At 38.7% G+C, this 20185-nt stretch overlaps 1 protein-coding gene across 1 annotated transcript; it reads left to right on the top strand.

Annotated features, from left to right (window-relative positions):
• The first annotated feature begins 4912 nt into the window (after window positions 1-4912).
• adgrl4 (adhesion G protein-coupled receptor L4) lies at window positions 4913-18679 on the top strand. Its single transcript, XM_070832141.1, has 16 exons — window positions 4913-4985; window positions 5426-5575; window positions 8661-8810; window positions 9472-9621; window positions 10040-10110; window positions 10933-11112; window positions 11460-11643; window positions 11810-11923; window positions 12557-12756; window positions 14479-14658; window positions 15950-16153; window positions 16363-16583; window positions 17177-17243; window positions 17402-17493; window positions 17665-17833; window positions 18189-18679. The coding sequence occupies exons 1-16, from the start codon at window positions 4940-4942 to the stop codon at window positions 18249-18251; spliced, it is 2241 nt and encodes a 746-aa protein (XP_070688242.1). The 5' UTR covers window positions 4913-4939; the 3' UTR covers window positions 18252-18679.
• Window positions 18680-20185: the final 1506 nt, after the last annotated feature.

Genomic DNA, 20185 nt, shown 5'->3' on the forward strand with positions numbered 1-20185 from the left:
TGTCTGTTCACCAGCATCATGTGGGATGCACATGAGTGGGTGCTGAGTCCATTTTCAACCCCCCCCCCCAGAGCCAAGCCTGGTTAACTCGCTCCAAACAAACTGATGGAAACAAACTTCATTTGCATTTTCTTTTTTTGAAGCATTTCAAAAGTTTGCTAGAAATTAGGTGGAATCAGAGCCATATTCAACCACAATTCCTGTACATAGAATTTATGCCACTTCCATTGATAGACAACATCTAGCTAACAAGCAGAAGTAAAGCTTTTTTTTTTTAAATCCTGGCAAATTTTGCAGTTGGATTGCATCACACTCATAAGGACAAATGTCACCGATTGCTCTTAATCACATTAAACCTACATGAATAGAGAAAAGCGCTGCATCACACTGGCCGATGTGACTGAAACCTACAGCACTTTCCCTCTGCCTCTGTCACACGTGTTAGCTCCTTCTCCATCACCGTCTCTTTTTCTTTCTCACTCTTTTACCTGCAACTTCACCACATCTTTATTTTCGTTTGCATTTCCATTCGCTTTTGCCCTGTAGCTGTCCTCTGGCCCCGCAGGCTACCAGCTTCATGGTAGCTAACGTATGTCAAAAGTCCTCTTTCCTCCTCACATCGTTAGTTGATTTGGACATCCAGATGTCAAACACATTTAAAATTTCATTTGTTACACTCCTCACTGCAGCCAGTTGACTCTCATGGTTACATGCCTCCAAGTTCTTTGGCTAAGCCTCACCATTACATCCACAAAGTTTAACACTGAGACATTCATTTTAGTGGCCAACAAACAAACAGCCCTATTTGTTGTGTTTGGTTTAAACCATTAACAGGAATGAAAGGACACCTGCCAGCCAGTCAGTTTTCAGTGGACATGCAATAAAACAAAAGGGCAAATCAAGTAACTTTAAGTCATGTTTGTGTTAATTGCCACAAACATGACTGTCTGTAGTTTACAGGTCTTACAAATTCCATTTTTACCATCACAAAGAGAATCATCTTTAACCAGTGGACTTTAGCCAAGTAACTTTTCCCTCAGCTTGTTTTAGTCTAATTAGGTCAATAACAACCTCTACTGTCAAGATCTACACACACAAAAATAGTCATATTAGCTTTTCAACTTGTGTGTTACACTCACCAACTTCTAGCATGTCGCTGGTTAGTTGCCAACAACCCTGTCCGATCCGTTTCTGCTGTAAAAGTCCACCGATGCTTTGCACTTGTTGTTAAAACAAGCAGAAAACTGGGATCACTTGACGCCGCCTCGGGTTGGAACTGACTGGAGTTAGACATCAAGTCAAAACTCGTTGACCTACAAACAGATCGACTACACACAACCACACATCTCTTCCTTATAAGTACCATTTTTTTTTAAGGCACGGCGAAGTTCAACCATGTGTTTTACCGAAGCAGACGGTGTCAAAGGTCACATACTGCTATGAGATAACTAGCTAGCGAGCTGCTGAAGCTAGCGGCTAACACGCTAGCAAGCTAAGAACATGCTAGTTAGCTCCAGACGGTCTCTGAAGGTCTCCAAGCTTATTTGTCTGCCTATTATTTCCCGCTGGCCTTTTGTTCTAGTTATTGTACACATATTTAATCGAGTAAAAAAAAGAAGCTAGCTAGCGGGGGGGGCTCGCTAGCTTGGTTGCTAACCTGAAAGTAAGTTCACGTTTTGTTGTTCAGTCAAACTCTCACCATCTACTCCAGTCTCCAGATCATTCGTCTTTGGCGAGGCCGTTTCTACTTTAACAAGGAGATGAGGGTTAAATAGAAGTGGACTGAACGACAGAGGAGCCAGACTTTGATCGCCTCCTCAGTCCTCATCTTATGGGTCATAATAATTACTGTCAAGGTGTCTTGCTTTTGGTCGTAAAGTTGCTGTCAAAGTTGGACACAATGCAAAAAACATTTACTTCCCTCACAATCTTCTGCTCCCGTTCAATTTATTTTATCTAACCATTGAATTTCACCATATTAAATGCTTGTGTGACTGGGCCACAATTTACCCGCAGTATTCATGAAGATCTACAAAGCTAGCTATCAGCCAATATGCATTTTCATACAATACTAAATAACAAGTCACATAAATATAGATGTCTTACATAGAAGGAGAGTTTTTATCCACCTCACTCAGCAGGCCTTGTTTTGCTATTTTGGTAGGAAAAGTGAAAACCAAGTGGTTTTGAAATTTGAATAACCCTGTTATATTGTAGCTTTTGTACGAGATGATGGAGTTAAAAGCTTTGCTAAATACATCTAGCACTACTCTTCACCTAGCTTTTTCAACTATGATGTTAGCTGTGTGTCACTTATATGATTTATAAATGCAGTGGGCCTGAGTATTGTCTTGCAACATAAGATCTGCTTTTATATGTGTGTGTAAGAGAGCAGTTTTGGTCTCCTGTTCAGTTCAAAAGATCTAAGCTGACAAAAAATTGCTTTTAGGGTTTCGTTTTTTTTTTTTTTTACTGGTCAGCCAAATAGCGTGTAAAAGACTTCTGAAAATGCGGTGATTTGTTGACTTTATAAGAGGATATTCTTGATCCTCTTATCTTCCCTCGACCAAAAGCTGACAAACAAAATTGACAAAATCTCATTTTCAACCAAAATTGAAGTTACTGCTTTTTACACTTGTAATGTGTGACAGGAGTTTTAGGATGGATATTTACTCTGAGTGAAGTGCAGACTGTTGTTAAAGCAGTGCCACCTATACTTAAGTGTAATGTAAATGTCGTAGGTTGCTCCACTCGCACAGCAGCTGGCATCTCTCAACCCAAGCAGGGAGCGTGCTTTGTCTCTTCAACCTTGTGTACTGAAATATTCAGGAGCTCCAAGTTTATGAGACAGTTGCTGCCATCTGTGCTCCAGCGTTCAGCACTCCCATCATGGCTGAACATAAGGCCAACATCAGAGCAGATATGTGTGAGAAGTGTCAAAATAGATTCTCCAGTGTACTCTGTATTGCAAATCTCAATATCGCCTGAATAGCATAAACAACACTCTTCGTTTGCTCACACACACACACGGAAACCCACGCAAAATTCTGCTGGTGCAGAGTCAAAATTTCCATATCCATGAGAGAGGAAAGGAATAGAGGAAACATTTACACAAGACTGCCTCCACACAGTTGAAGAGATCTTTTCTCTTAGGTGTCTTTTTACAATGTCATTGTGGAGCAAGCAAGCTCCTGCGAGAGCTTTACGAATTTCTCGCTAAATGAGAGATTTCCTGAGACAAAAAAAGCGGAGGAGGAAGGGTGCAATCAGTCCAGGTTTGTTCGAGACAACATCACTTCCTTCCTTACTATTAGGAGAGTGTCAGAGCGAGACATTCAGATGTGGTTTTCACCAAGCACTTTCCCAGGACAGTAATGCAGTGCATTTCTAATGGTGTCATTCAAAGCAGCTGCCTTTCTCAGCAATAAACTAAACGCCTTGCCTAAGCAATTCAAACCGCCTCCACAGATTGCAATACAGTCAACAAAGAACTTATCTTCCAAGTGAAACTATTCATCAATGAATGTGTTTGTGTGCCAAAAAGTAGAATGTGGTTTGAAAAGACCTCAGTTACACCTGAATGGCTACTTCTCTTTTTGGACTTTTGTCAGTGTTACACATTTGAATTCACCTATTTCCAAAGTGCCACTGCCTGTTAAATTCTACTTTGAAACAACAATTATTGTACAGAGTATTGACAGTCCTGGGCGTGGCGAATTAGCAAAATTATAAACGTCTGGACTTGAAATGGATAGTTCTGAGGCTTTGAAGGAAGAGGAAAATCTTAAAACTGACGTGCTGTTACTGTAGGTAAGTTGCTTCTTACAGTTTTGCTTTGTGTGGGTCAGTAACCCAGGAACAAAAACTAAACAGCCCTGCTCATTTCCTGCACAGAGAATGGGGTCATTAGTCCATGACAGGTGTCAAAGAAACAATTATAAAATGCATTGTTTTTATGGCTTATCTTCACAGGCACACTGAGTATGTAAAGGGCTCCTCGAATTCTTTTTACACAGCCGCTTTTGTACAACACCAGTAATATTTCTAACGTGCTGATTGAAAAACACTTTTTAAGGCACTGCATAGAAAAGTGAATAATAGTAAACTGCTCAATATTTCAACTTTGTAAATGGCACACTGTAACTTCGATAGATCACTTTCACATTGAATGTGTGTGATCAGGCAGTTAGAAAATGTAGCCATTGTTGTGACTCTTCTTTGAAATATTTTTTTGTCACTTTCGTTTCTTTTAAACAAAGTCTGACTCATAGATGCTGTATATGACCCAATAAGGAAGGAAGTTTTGGGGGGGATTTTGGCAGTGAGTAACCCTATAAACATCCAACAAGAATCTGCTTTACATTAGTTGGTATAGAAACTCAAATTCAAAGGCTTGTATCCCCAGTTTGTTCCAGCAGCAAAAGCCTGGAAGAATTACAGGATTTAGGCCTCTGTTTGAGGAAGACGGAGATGGTCACTGGAAGACACGCAGCACTGGAATTTGTGTGTGTGTTATTTTGTGTACAGTCCTCTGCGGAAGGGAGGAGGTCGTCCTTCCGTGAAGTTCGCCGGTGTTGTTATGGCCTGTGTTTACATAGTCTACTGTACATGTTCAAGTGAGAACAATGGCATGGATGCTTCCAAAATGGCGCCATAAGTCACAGTGTCAACAATGGCACAAAAAAATGTGACTGAATGCTGTTAAAACTTCTTTTATCTTAAATATGTAGTGGAACCAAATGGCAAGAGTACGTCAGGCGCTTTGGTCTGGTGTTGTTGGTGAAGCAAACAGGCTCCATGTTTTTGAAAGCAGATTAAAGATCAAGACAGGAAGGGCCCGGCTCAGGGAAACAGGAAAACTGATGCAAGGAAATGGACTACGTCACCAGCCAGCCCACCACAGTCTGTGCTAAAAGTAAAATCCAGACCCAGCGCAAGTATGGAGTCTTTACTCAAGTCACCAATGAAACTTGTAGTTTTGACAGGTACGTGAGCTTATCTATTCTCTAGCATGGCAGGTGTTTTAAAGGGAGACAGTAGTACATGTACGTGTACTTATGCAGTCTCCAGATTAACAATGATGGCTTTGTCCTATGTGATGGGGCTGCGGTTGAGCTTGATGAAAGATTTGTCAACAATTTTTAAACACAAATATAATTGATGTGTTTTTTTTTTTCCATTTAAAACAGAATTTTTGTAACGTAGGCTGTATTCTAAACATATCTTTACTGCGGTTCAATAGATTCGTTCAAAGGATCCCATGTGGTGACATGAGTAGCAGACAGAGATAAAGATACAATTTTTACTGGAACCACACATGCTAAAAAAAAACACAGTAGTGGCATCACAAAATGGTTTTGAGAAAAACTTTCATGGTATAACTTAAACTTCCACACTCATGTGTCTGATACTTGTGTCTACACAGCATGGCTCTCCAGTCTGATGGACCCATGCAGCCTCTCTGACATTTGTCATTCTTGTCACGAACTTGCAACGTGCAAGGCCCTGAATGGATCAAACCATGCCTGTTTCTGCAACCATGGATATACTGGAGATGGAACAACATTTTGCAATGGTGAATATACACATACAAAGCAACTTGTATGCTACTGAGAATTTACAATGATGCAAGAGTGCAGCCAGCCTCATGTCTGTCATGGAAGCCGTGACTATTTTTGGAAGCCTTTGTTGTTTGTGACTGCTCTTCATGAGCAGACAGAAGCATCGGGCCGACATTTTTACACATGTGGGTGAATTTAACATTTCTAGAGCATGGTGGTTGACTGTGCAGTGCAAAATAACAGTTTAAGAACAGGAAGTAAAAATATCTTTCAGCACTTGATGTGTTGACGTTTCTTGAGATGCCTGTTCATGACAACAGCCCATTCAGTTTTTAGAAAAAAATTTAACAGGGATACACATAAATGGCAATAAAACACTATCTGCAGTCATTTGATTAACACAGCATCAGCATACTTGCTTCAGTATTGCTCTCCTGCAACTGTTTATCTGATATTATTTCACACCTTTGAGATGGTTTGCCTTAACAAAAACAACACGTGCAAGACAATTTTAAAGCCAGCTTGTTGAATTTCTTAGTCCTCAAACGCAGAAGGGACTAAACAACCTCAGTGATTCTTTCATTAAGAGGAATTTCTTTTTTTTTTCATCTAAGTTTGCTTTTAATTATTGTGACTGCCCTTGTAATAATTAATTTGGCCATTCCAAAACATTAAGGCACGATGTGGGGGAGCTCAAGCAAAACCTGAGTGAGTATTTGGAACAACCTTTAAGTGTTCTTGTCCACCATACCCTCTTTGAGACACAGTTTGTATTTGTTGGACCAGCTGTGGTGGCTTGGAACAGAGCACCTAGTTGGCAATCAATTACATTGAAAAAACCTCCACAAGGCAGCTTTACTTGTAACATTTTTAATGGCCAGTTAAGTTTCTGGGCTGTTTGAATACCTGGAACCCTTTTTGTTGCCTGAACAATCCTGATCACAATCACAGTACCGCTTACTCCTTTCAAGGGCCAAAAGTGAAACTAAATGTGAGAAGTACAAACACAGTCGCAAATTATTAAAACAATCATTTAAAACAAAATGGAACAATGAAGTTCAAGGTAATTTTTAGTCCCTACACTATGCAGTAGCTGATTCAAAAAATAATTTACCAAAAATAATTTACCTTCATTTGGTTAATTGGAGTTAATTTTAAGCGAATGTTAATGAAATTAGGTTATTACTCAAATTTCACAGATTTTGCCATTAATTAGTTCGTGCCACATTACCGTTTTTTGTTGTTAAAGGCTGCTATTAAAAGGTGCATTTAATTCATAGAATTGTTACACTGATCTTTTCCGCGTTTTTAACACTTCTTTCAACAGCAAAGTGACAAAAGCATGGAAGTACACAGTATCTACTGTTTACTCTAACATAAAACCAAGACATCAAAGTGAATCTTGAAATATGTGGGTTCAATGTTTGTGCAACAATGACGGTTCAAGGGTCCCGTGTGTTATGGAGGCGTTTTCCCTTTGGATACAGTCACCTCCCTCATCAGAGCAGAGGATTTCCCCTCCCGGACAGCTTTTGTGCAAAAGGTACAGAGGAGAGGAAGAACACAGTGTCCATCATACCTAGACAAGAGAAAACAACAGTGGAAAGTCTTACCAGGTCATTTCCAACAAACAAAGAGACCACAGACGGAAGATGTGTTTGAAAATTAAGCTGAAACAGCACCTTTTTATAGCCTGTGGGCCACAGCAGCATCCGCAGCAAACAGCTCTATATGTGGTGCTTTCTAAACCAACAACAAAGCAACAAAGTGAAAAATATTTTAAGTAATTTGAGATTCTCAGAAGCAACCACAGGCAAACAACTGCTCAGCAATCACAAATGTGAACAACAGAAACTGCACATAAGGAGCAAGCCACAACTTTAATCAAGACTGGACTAACTAGTAGAGGCCACAACTGAGCTTCAGCAAGCTCAAATCAACACCAGGATCAGGATCAAATTTAGCCACTGTAAATAGTAATCTAATATCTGGAGGACAGTTCAAGTCAATATTTGTGTGAACATGCACTCAAGGCGACCCCCCCCCCAAAAAAAAATTCCCTGTTTGATAGAGGGAATCTGGAAATATGCTTCCATGGTGATTGTATGGGGTTAGATGTCTGGACGTTAATATGTGGATTAATATAAGAGATAAACATCGTTTCTCCAGAAATAATCCTACCAAATCATCGCCACTGAGCTGATGGGTAAATACTAGCTCTGGTTTCTGTTCTTGGAAATCAGATGTTCGTGATAAGAAATGCTGCCGCCATGGCAGAATCACTTTGTGGTAATCTTGGCGTCTTGTGGTGTTATCCTTTTACTCAAGCAGAGATAACTTACTGTTCTATTTTAAGTTAAACATAAAGGATTAGGATCAGTTTTTGCTGTCAAAAAGGAAGCACTTTCTGATAGTCCAACCATTTAGTGGAAGAATAAATGTATTCAGGAGCAAAGATTTAAATTTGTTTACCTACTACAGACTGAAATTCATCCAGATGACTTTCAACTTTTTGATAAAGAAACACCTGGACGTATTAACATTACTCAACTACAATTATCTCCAAATAAAAGAAAATTATGGAACAAGCTTTTTACTTACTTACTATATGTTCAAGGGCATATTGAAAGGCCTTGTGGGAAATGTAGGAAGTTAAGCATAAAGGAGGGCTGAGACATTGTAGACAGAAGAAAAGTAAGAACAAATCTATTGCAGTGCACTTCATCACAGAGAATACTACGCATTAAACAGCATCAATCGATGAAATAACTTTGATAGTGTCCAAGAATATAAAAAATATATCCTTGTTCAAATAAAAGATTAGATAAACAAAAGTTTTACTTTGTTAGATTTTTTTTTTTTTCGAAATATGAATTCTGTTTAATGATTTTTTTATAGCAGAAATGAGAAGTATGTCTTTGTAGTCCTGAACTGCTTTTCTGGCCTGCTGGTCAGTAGGTATCATCCACTGCAAATCACAGCAACATGAAAGCAGACAGTGAAATCTGTTGTATTTTCTTTGCCCCTCCAATTAGTTTTTGTAAAAAGGCCAAAAATTACTAACCCCGTTTACTTTTTATCCTCATCTTTTCACCACAGATGACAATGAGTGCCAGAATGTTACTAATATCTGCGGGGAGAGGGGGAACTGCACCAACACAGCGGGTAGCTACTACTGTACGTGCGTCTCTGGATACACATCGACAGGACTGGCCAAGTTCCAGCCCAACGACGGCACTGGATGTACCGGTAATGTCCACTTGACTGACTCAGTATTATAAATGTGTACCAATTTGTTCTGGCCACATGCTGTAATGATCAGTTACATATTATAAACTGTACTGACAGAGGCCCTCACATGCAACTGTGCAAGATACCATTCATATGAGTAAGTGTGAAAGCAGTTACCACACAGCTGTGAAGGCGGCAGGGCTGCGAGTGTGTGAACTGTATTCTCTTTCACTGTACTAAGGAGGATAGACATGTTGGAGGTGATTTTTCCCTCGACCTTTCACTTTCTCTCCATTTGCTATTCTGTGTAACCACCTGAGATCTTTTGCTCCGTTCGCAATAGAAGAACAGCACCGTTATTCCTTGTAGCATAAAATATTTCTGCAGATTTCCAACTGGGTTGCACACACCATTTAATACAGTGAGAGGCATGTAGCCGATTTTAGGAGCTGATTTATGAATATCCAAATGTGCAAGAATGTTATGAGTAGGACTACTTACACCACAGTCTTTTAGATAAATCATTATCTTCACTCCATTTTCAGGTAGAAATACTGTATGGATGTGTGTCTGTTAACATCTGTATTTAGTGGTTCTTTGTTTTTCCTGTCAGAGTGTCACCTGAATCACATTTTCTTTCTCTTTAATTGGAGCTGAACTCCTCATTTGCATCTTTCAGATATTGATGAATGCAAGTCAGGACAGATCTGTGGACCGAACTCACACTGCCATAATACAAATGGATCTTTCTATTGCACCTGTCAGCGTGATTACATCCCAACTTCAGGCACCAAGCACTTTCATCCGGAGAAAGGTGTAAGATGTAAAGGTCGGTACGAGGATGGAAGGGCACACATGGACATGCACATGCACACACACAACACATACGCACTACTCATGCACTAGTACTTACATCCAGGGATGTACATCTTTCTTCATCTTTTTTTTTTTTTTTTTTTACTTTCTTTCTCTCACATCCACACACAGCACAGAACTAGCCGTTTTCAACATTTTTGTGGAGAATCTATTATGCAATACATCAAGTAAAGGGTGCAATCTTACATTTTCTGATGTTTTAAGCAATGTTGATCACAAAGAGAGCCATGTGATGTTATGCTTGTGCAAGTTTTATGAAATTCAGACTTTAATGTGACAAGCTTTATCCTAGTGAAACTATGGATATAAATTAAGCAGCCAGAGACAAACTTTTGGTAATTGGTTGTTTTTTTTTTTGTTTTTTTTTTCAGAGCATCCCCAAAAATACTGCCATGACAATATCGGGTGCGTCACAAGGACTGTCAACAAAACACTTCAATATGTGAGTACACCTCAGGAGTTCAGCCAAACGGGGTAAATATAGATGTGATGATACTGCCCCCTGTTGGTGAGAAATAAGACAAACCTGAGTCACAAGGTCAATACAACACAACCTGCATTTGTGGACCTTCTATAGCGCCACCTACAGGCAGGAAACAATTCAACACAACACCATGTACAGACAAAGAAAATAATAATTTTTGCTATACTTTGACTCAAAAACTTCCTCCAGGCTTGTTTCTTTTTTAATATCTGCTGTGTGAGTGTGTCATGGTGGTGTGTATTTCAGGGCTGTTTTTCTTCAACTATGTCAAATAATGTTTAATACAGAATACTAGGAGAAGTGCTGCGTTGGCACTGTAGAGAGAGTCACCATGCAGGATTGTCCTCCTGGATAGTAGAGAAGAAAGAAAGAAAGAAGGAGATTAAAATATTTAACTCTGGTTAGATGACCATTTATACAGAAAATCAATATTTAAGGCTTACTAGCCTTAAACTGAACGTTGAGCTCAGAAAGGCAGACATTTATTGAAGTCATCTTTGACAAATCATCAAAGCTAATATTTTTTGCTTCAAGGCCTCAGAATGCATGTCTAGAATAGCAATTTCCAGATAAGTATAGTGTGTGAAAATGATATTCCATTCCTGTTTTCTTTAGCAAAAACATGCACTCCAACAAAAAACAGCAGCTGTAAAAAAAAAAAAAAAACACAAAGAGAAAAACTGAACATCAACATTTTTTTAAGAAATCGTGAATTGGATGTAATATGACAGCATTGCAGAAATGTGATATCACTCCACAAAATTGTTTCTCCCATCCTAGATGAGCAACCTCACGGAGCCCCAGAGTCTCCTGAAGGAAATTGCCAAGCAGACGTCCGGCGAACTCACCTCAGTGGAAGTGATCGCATATGTTGAGGCCTTGTCTCGATCCGCATTAAAACTGGCTGCCGGGGAAAAGGATCACACTGTCAAACCATCCGTCATCAACTCAACTCTTACAGTAATCTCTGTTTACCATTCTTGTATCTCATTCACCAGTTGGTGTTCTGCCTGAACTGCAGTTATGCTTTGAACTGGTTTTGGAAAAAAACGGCATTGAATAAAATCCAGTTCCTTCTTATCATATACTGTGCAGTTCTGGAAAGGGCAATTTAGAGACCTCAGCACTTTTGCAATGAAGCTGCATGCAGATGTTATCTTTTGCCATATAATATATATAAAATCTTTCATTTTATCTTTTCATTTTACATAATATTCCAACCATACCTAATTAAAACCATATTGCAGCACAGGCACGCTGTTACATGCTTGACTATATTATACACGTCACAAATTTTTTTTTAACAGAAATTAGTGACAGCAGTAAGCAACTTGGTAGAGAAGGATGAACTTGTTGCTTGGAGCAGAATGAAAGAAGAGCATCGAGAACACACCATCACCAAGCTGCTACACACTGTGGAGGAAAGTGCCCTGACACTGGCCAACAGCTACAAAACTCCGACAGAGCTCGAAATCAAAGCCACCGAGATGGGTAAGATAATTATTAACACAGAGCGCTCTCACAGACTCTCAAATTATATTAAATTGTCCTGCCATTTATTCCCACCGGTGTTCAGAAAAAATTAGGTTTTGGATAATTGTCATTTTCATACTTTTAATTCCTTGACATCCCTGACTTTCTTTTCCCTCAACAACAGAATTGAAACTCTTCTCATTTGATGCTCGTCACACAAAAGCCAAACTGTCTGCTTCCATGGCAGGAGATCATATAAATCTCACTCCAAAACTGAGACCAGAGGAGGACAGAAATGGTAAAGTAGCCCAGTTCAAACGTGTAAGAGACGGTAAAATGAAAAATTCCTTTTCAAAGTTGTTACCATCTGCATGCTTGGGTGATCAGGGAGTACGGTTTTGCTATGTGTTGCCATATGCCACATATTTTGTACGCCAAAGAAAAAGTAAGCATTCGTATTTTCTTTTTTTTTTCCCCCCATGTCTGTTTCTTGCTGATGCCTTTGGGAGTGTATTATTGAAATTTGCTTCAATATAATCGGAGAAACCTAAAATCTTCAAGTCTACCTTGTCCTTGTGGAAACTATTAAAGAAGCAGCAGCAACTATTTGGGTGTATAAACTCCTGTTTATTTACAAATCGAATCTAACATTAAAGCCTGTCTTCATACCCTGTTACATGCAGAATTTATGATGTTAGATGATATTATTGGACACTGAAGTTACCGTCAAGGTGGTAAATTGGTAAATATGCACATTGATAGTGTCAAATAGGGCCACACTGACTGCACATTTAATATTTGACAAATGGCTTTTTTGCGCTACATTAATCTTAAGAGTAAGTGTTCATTTACTGGCTTAACTTAATCCAAAGTTTGATTAAAAAGTTTGACTCCCTCCTCTCTTTGTTCAACTTTTTTTAATGTCTATCAGGAAGTGTGTCAGTGGTGTTTGTGCGATATGACAGCGTCAGTGACATCCTGAAGCCGAGCAGCGACCCAGGTGTCACCGACTACTCGCGGTATGCAGGAACAGGGGAAATCACTGTCAACTCCCAAGTCATAGCAGCAGCCGTCAAACCTGCTGACGTTTACCAAGTTGACCATGTCACCTTCACTCTGAGACACAACGAGGTAAAGACTATACAGAGTGCTGAGGCTGGCTACATAGTTTTTCACTCCGGCACTCCTCATATATACCTTCAAAATGTATTCAGTGTTTCTGTGTAGAAAAAACAGTCTAACTATGAGTTTTTTGGGGTATTCTTTTAGAGGGTAGTAGCTTGGTTATACCCAGTTGGCTTTTGTCATTCTTCCTTATTCAATATCTTATTGATTTGATCATGAGATGCGTCCTCTTTGTTATTGTCTTTTTTTCTGTTGTAAACTAACTGAATTTAAACTGGGTGAAGGTTTTCTTCACTTCCCCGCTACCTTGAAGTCACTGCTACATTTTCGGTGTCATAAATGATTCATTTATCAACATTAGCGTCCAATAGGATCTTGTTCGGTTTGAAACGTCAATATCCTATCATCTATATCCTTATCAGACTGGAACCATCATTGTGTCTCTTTTGCTGTGAGGAATGGCTTCTTTATTATCCAGACTGACTCTGGCAGTAACTCGATAAATGACAGAGTTTCCATTAAAGTCAAATTTAAACAAACTCACATGGGAGGAGAAGTTAGTGCCTTGTGTAAGATTTTTATGAAATTTTAAGATTTGGCTCTATGTATTTCTGCAATGACCTCTCAGTTAAAGGGAAATGGAAGAGGAAAGGTGAATAAATGATGGAAGAAAGCGTGTTATAAGGGAAATAACCCTAAAAGTTAATGTACTGGTATTTTCTTTTAAGATAATTAAAATGTATGAGAAAGTGAAATCATTATTTTTGTTGGACCCTTGAGGCCTATGCCTAACAAAGGAGGTGTTGATTTATGTCGAGCAGTGAAAATCCTCTGTAAATTGCCTTTAAAGAGCAACAATCAATAATTTGGGCTACAATTTCCGTGCAGCCACTTTGTGCTAGCAGAGTGGTATTTTCTCATGACACATTGCTCTTTTTTTTCCCTCTCTTGCTCGCACCTGTTCAGTTCCTTTTAGACACACAAATTTAGTGATTCAGGGGTACAAATTGCAAATTTGGACTCAAAAAAGATCATAAATGTTACACCAACTGGGCTAAATACAAATCTAACTGACTGCAAACATATTAAAGGCTTTTATTTATGACAATGTTAATATTTTACCGCAAATGTGGTTTTGTGAATCATCGTTATTAGTGTAAAATTGCGCATAATAATTTACAGAAAATACATCTGACCTCTGTTTTGAATATGTTCATGTGAATTTTAATGATAAAAATTGGCCATGTCAGTGGATTCAGGCTGCTGTTTATTTGTACACCCCAATGAGATTCCTTTCCCAGAAAAATGCCGACAGTGAGCTGCCACTCCCGTGGTGTGCTGTGTGCAGCACACATGGCTGCCCTTTATACCGTGTGCCGTTCATTTTGGCACAAAGTCATGTATGATAATTATTTGATATTTCGTTTTTTAAGAAGTCATAAAATTCTGAGACGATAGGAATAATAAGAAGAGCCAATGCAAAACACAGCAATGACTGACAATCTGACTGAAAATGCTAAAGCAACACTAAGTTTATACATTTGAATGAAAAGATGTTAAATGTTTTTCCTGATGCACTCAGACTCTGGAGGTATAGTCATTTTAAGTGCTGTTTTGATGTTTTAACCCCCTGGTGGTGTAGTATCGCAAAGCAGTGCAGTACAAAAGCTAATGAAAACAGCAACGTCCACAGCTAACGGCATCATTGTTCCTCTCTATTCTCTAAAGCCCATCGACACTAAAGCTGATGTGACCAAATGCGCCTTCTGGGAGTACAAGCCGGACAGCCTGCAGGGCCACTGGGCCACTCATGGCTGCAAGATCGTCCACATAGACAGCAACGCAACCACTTGCTCCTGCAACCACCTTACACACTTTGCAGTCCTCATGTCGTCCGGCCGAGCCAACGTGAGTGATCATACATTAAAAATACAACTGTAGCAATGCAAAGGTATTTCCTTCTGTTCATTTTCCCACCAGGGCTTTAAATTATTTATTAGGACGATCTTAAGGAAAAGGCTGATCATGGTGAACACCTTTATTTTCAGTGAACCTCAGATCTGTACGATTTGGTGACCTTGATTGTTCTAAATTTCATCTTAAGAAAATAATCTATTTATTTGTTTTATGTGAGAGACAATATTTTTTCTAATAAAGTGAACCTATTCTAATGCTCCCATAATTATTTAATGCCTACAGTAAGGGGTTTTCAACTAATGATTAACGTACATATGATCCCATATGGTATATTTTATCTTCTTAACAAGTGATATATTCTTTTTATGCTTACAATATAGACTATATTGTTGGCATACTGTGAAAAAACACATCTCATGAAGAGACATCTCAGCTTTGTGATGATGCATTGTGAGACAATCCAATTTTTTTAAATGGTTTTTAAATGGTTTGTTCATTTTAAGAAACTAGTAATCTTCCGTTTGGAAAAATAAAAGCCTTTGTTATAAAAACACAGTAATGTCTTAAATAGAATGAATGAGCTTACCTACTCTAAGACATTGTGCCTCATACAATATAGTCACAATATAGTCACATTTATTCCTCTTTTTAAGACTTCCAAGTATTAAGTTTCACCCAGGAAACATTCTTGATAAGTTGATGCAACACAAAGAGTCTCCAGTGAACAAAAACATTGAAACTCTGTTATGCTGAGCCCCTAAAGGCAGAGTAACTCACTGTACATATACATACATACATACATACATACATACATATTGACAAGTTAACAGGCTCTAGGAGATCTTCACTTGCAGCTTTTAAAAATACAGTTATGATTTTTTTTTTAAATTTATAACAGTGCCCTCAAATTCACTCACTTTCAGCCCACATGTTGTGGGGAATTTGAGATTTGGGAGCACTGCTTCAACAAAACCAGAGAGTGTAATTAAAAATAAAGTATTAATAAAAAAAACAAAAAAAAAAACAATTCCGATAATTAAGATGTATTATGCTAAACGAATAAAAAGACCACATTTTTCTGACCTTTTTCATGAAGCGAAAACTGACTGATGTGTGAGAAAGCAGAGGCAGAAGTGGCTCGGTGTGTCTGGAGCCCAACATATTGGTGCAACCCCAGGCTGTAACCAACAAACGATTTCCCAGCAGAAAACAACAACAAATTACAAATTCAGCATACCGTGAAACTGTGAATGAAACACCTCTCTTTCCATTTATTTATCAGCTGGTGGCCCACTATACCATCCTGACACGGATCACCCAGCTGGGGATGATCATCTCCCTCATCTGTCTGTCCATGTGCATCTTCACCTTCTGGTTCTTCAGTGAGATCCAGAGCACCAGAACGACCATCCACAAGAACCTGTGCTGCAGCCTCTTCATGGCCGAGTTCATCTTCTTGGTGGGGATCAACATGAACACGCACAAGGTGAGCTCTGTGTGTGTACACCTGACCCGCTATCCTGCCATGCCATTGATTGAAACCCCCAATGATTTGAGCTGTTAGGGAGCGTGAGGACATGGAATGCTTTTATTTCACTCACTTATTCTTTAACTCTTGCTTGTTATAACTGTATTTTTATACATCATTAACTTCTTTCTCTCTCTCTCTGTTTTCTTTTGTCTGTTTCTTGGCAGCTTTTCTGCTCTGTTATTGCAGGGCTGCTGCACTATTTCTTCCTCGCGGCCTTTGCCTGGATGTGCATCGAGGGCATCCATCTGTACTTAATAGTGGTTGGTGTCATCTACAACAAAGGCTTCCTGCACCGTAACTTTTACATCTTCGGCTATGGAAGCCCGGCAGTGGTGGTGGCCATCTCAGCGACCCTCGGCTCCAAGTATTACGGCACTGATAAAGTGTAAGTGGAAAATGTTTGAGCTTTTTTTTTTTTTTTTTTTTTTTGCTCAGAGAGGTGGGAAGACAAAGGCTTTTACAAAGACCTGTTATTAAACTAAATTCTACATTTTTCAGGGAGGAAAGATAAACAAATTGCATCAATTATAAATACAAGGGGACAGAGATTAAATTTGGCCTGAGGTAACGTAAAAGAAGTTGACTGCCTTGCCTTGTAGAGATCAAGGTAATAACTGAATTAGTGTACAAGATATTCTGAAAGGGTTTGGTTACGGAGAGTTTGAATAGAAATCCATGAATAAAAGTAAGCCTGTTGTTTATTAATGCAAAATATAATTAAAAGATTGGTAATTAAAAGGTTTTGCAAAACATGCTGATTGCTCAGAGCAGAGCAGAGGTATCTTTTCTCTAAGATAAGGTGGGAATGTACTCGCCCATACGATATTGTCATTATTAAGATTAGAACAGATTAGAAAGGTAAAATGATAGAGTATTGCTTCTGCAGGAGGGGGGATTATTGCAACAAAGGGATCTTAAAACGCACAATCAGTTGATAAAGGTGTTAAATGTGTTCTTTCTGTACTTTCTGTATTGTAGGTGCTGGCTGAGCACAGAGAACCACTTCATATGGAGTTTCATTGGGCCTGCGTGTTTGATCATTCTGGTGAGATCGGATGTCTTTGTAACATCCTGAAACTGACAGAAGTGACTAATGTGAACTGACTGAAGTGTCAGGTGAAATAAACAAATACTGTTTTAAAGTTAAATATTCATATGAATGCGTTTGCTTATCATAGTTGTTTTGGTCGGTCTCCACTAAAGGTTAATCTCTTGGCTTTCGGAGTAATCATCTACAAAGTGTACCGGCATACTGCTGTGAAAAAGCCTGAAATCAGCCACTATGAAAACATCAGGTAGGATTATTCGTACACTTGTTGAGAAGGTCAAAAGAATGTTGAAAATGAAGCTGTAAGTTCCTTATCTGGTCCATTAATATGGTATCAGGTGGCGTCCTTGCGGTATTGAATTACAATTAGTTTTCTGGTTCACCCACACTTTGTTAAAATCAGCGTTATCGTCCGCAGGTCCTGCGCTCGAGGTGCCTTGGCTCTGCTGTTCGTGCTGGGAGCCACCTGGACCTTTGGTGTGCTGCACATCCTCAAGGAGACCACCCTCACTGCCTATCTATTCACCATCACCAACGCCTTCCAGGGGATGTTCATCTTCATCTTCCTCTGCGTCCTGTCCAGAAAGGTAACATTCTCATTTTGGTTCAGCTTCTTTTGATTTGGGGTTTTTTGCACTCATGTTAACGTACCAATACCACAACGAAAAGGGAAAAAATGCATCACAAGTAAAAGTCCTGCGTTCAAAATCTTACTTACAGTAAAAATACACTAAAGTATTACCAGTAAGCAGCATTCTTATTTTGATTGGAAAAGTTGCAACTAATAACTATTATATTATATTATATTGTATTATATTGTATTATATTGTATTATATTGTATTATATTATATTATATTATATTATATTATATTATATTATATTATATTATAACAGTGATGTGTTTTTATCTAAATCCCACCCTTTTGAATATGTCATTCCAGATTCAGGAGGAGTACTACAGGCTTTTCAAAAACGTGCCATGTTGTTTTGAATGCCTGAGATGAATTAATACAACTATCTGCACTATACAATAATTGTCGACACTACAGCTCTGCAATATCCCGTGACTCATGCTTTCACTGGTGAAAAACGATGTGGGAGGAATTGTTTAGTACAGGCGTCAAATAAATGAACATGTAGCAATTGTATGTTTTAAATGTCTCGTTTCCCTTTTAAAGGACTGACACAATCTAAACTTCATTGTAATTTTTTCGTTTTATGTTCAGGGTCTTTCACGAACACACAACTCTATCAACATTTTCACATAATGCGTTCTTCGGAAAGTAATACAGGAATCCAAATTTTTTTGTATATTTTCAGTTTAATTTAATGCCTTTGCAGTTATCAGCATTACACTCCTAATAACCTACACCGTCTATTGTCTTTGTTCCATTCTGGTGTTTGAAATTGATTTTGTAAATTATTAAAATGATTGTGGCAAACGAACACATATCTCTGCTGCTCACTTCTTTTATGTTCAAAATCAATGGTCTTGTTTAATGCATTCTTCACCCCCCCCCTTTCATCACACACACACTTAAGTGTACAGTAGATTAAATATGAATTGCTGTGAGGACCCTCTCCGTTCTCACACACACTGATGACAGTTTGGTAGCCCAATGGCCCCATCTACTGGACATAATGGGGAACATTTTCTCCACCATAACCCCCAACGCTGGACACACAAACTCACAGACAAACGTACTTCTTTATAGCTTATTGGGCCACGTTAGATGTGCGGTAGCATATTTTGTTTTATCCTTTAAGGCTACATGATACTGTGCTGTACACAAGTAAGTGCTGTGTGTTCCTCCAAAGTTCTTGCCTTATTGCCACAGCAATTCTTAACAGGGTACTGCAGGGTACTATAATGAGTTTTAAATGTATCTGCCTTGGGTTGGTCAATAAACCAAATGTATTTATATGATTGCTGTCATTAGGAGCCTCTTCCCATCTACTGTACATTTGCTTATATTGTGACTTTCAATTAATAAATAGTCTGAATCCTAAATAGTTAAACCAAGCAAAACTGCAGTGTAACAACCAATGACTGTTTTAAATGAGAACTGAAACCAACCAAAACCAGCTCAAATCCAGTCCAGAATCTCTGTCTAATCATACTGAGAGGTTAGCCAACACAATACAGGAAATATCACACAGTGTGTTGATTAATTATTTATTCATGTGTTTCAAAATATGACTGAATGAATAAGACAAAGCAGTCAAATCCAACAATAATCATATTATTGAATTAGCTTACTTACCACTATGGTAAGTATGTTTTTTCATGGTTGTGTCTCTGCCTTTTTGTGAACTAATGTGACATCTCACATACCTGTGCACAGAGGAATGTTATATCTGCACTGATTTAGTCTGACTTTTGGGGAATGATGCAGATACTATAGATCTACATCTCTGTTGGTCTGTGAGAAACATTGTGTTTTACACACACACACACACACACACACACGAAGATGTTTGTAAAAAATAAATGTTCTCTGTTTTGTTCACAGTTTAGTGTATTATGTGAAAAATTAAATCCTGGTGTCGCCTTAAACCCAAGCAGATTTACAGCTAGAAGTGAGTATGACTCAACAAGCCCGCAAGCGGCCCTGCCACACCTAGACTTATAACTTAAGTTCCACAAAAAGATCAGTTTCATCAATGGAGAGAAATTCAGACTTTATTATAAACAAGAATAAGGTTTGGCTGACAAAGGCGAACCCAAATAACCTGCAACTTTCAAAAAAAATCCAAATTTCTCAATCCAGTATTGTGATGGTGCCCTCTACTGGCTGGTGCTGAAATGACAAACGGGAGAGGTAGATGGTCAGGTGAATTGAATGCTGGGAATGAAAGAGATGTGATAATCTTTAAGTGCGATAACACAGGGGACTCCTGTGTTGAGCAATCTGAACATAACCCTAAAAGACAGCAA

Source organism: Pempheris klunzingeri, chromosome 6 (assembly GCF_042242105.1).
Source record: "Pempheris klunzingeri isolate RE-2024b chromosome 6, fPemKlu1.hap1, whole genome shotgun sequence".
In the NCBI taxonomy this organism is placed as follows: domain Eukaryota; kingdom Metazoa; phylum Chordata; class Actinopteri; order Acropomatiformes; family Pempheridae; genus Pempheris; species Pempheris klunzingeri.

Excerpts from the sequence above, each read along its gene's own strand:
- adgrl4 (XM_070832141.1), top strand. The coding sequence starts at position 4,940 with ATGGAGTCTTTACTCAAGTCACCAATGAAACTTGTAGTTTTGACAG. Across the intron at positions 12,757-14,478 it reads TCACTCTGAGACACAACGAG|CCCATCGACACTAAAGCTGA; the intron begins GTAAAGACTATA and ends TATTCTCTAAAG. Across the intron at positions 17,834-18,188 it reads TCTGCGTCCTGTCCAGAAAG|ATTCAGGAGGAGTACTACAG; the intron begins GTAACATTCTCA and ends ATGTCATTCCAG.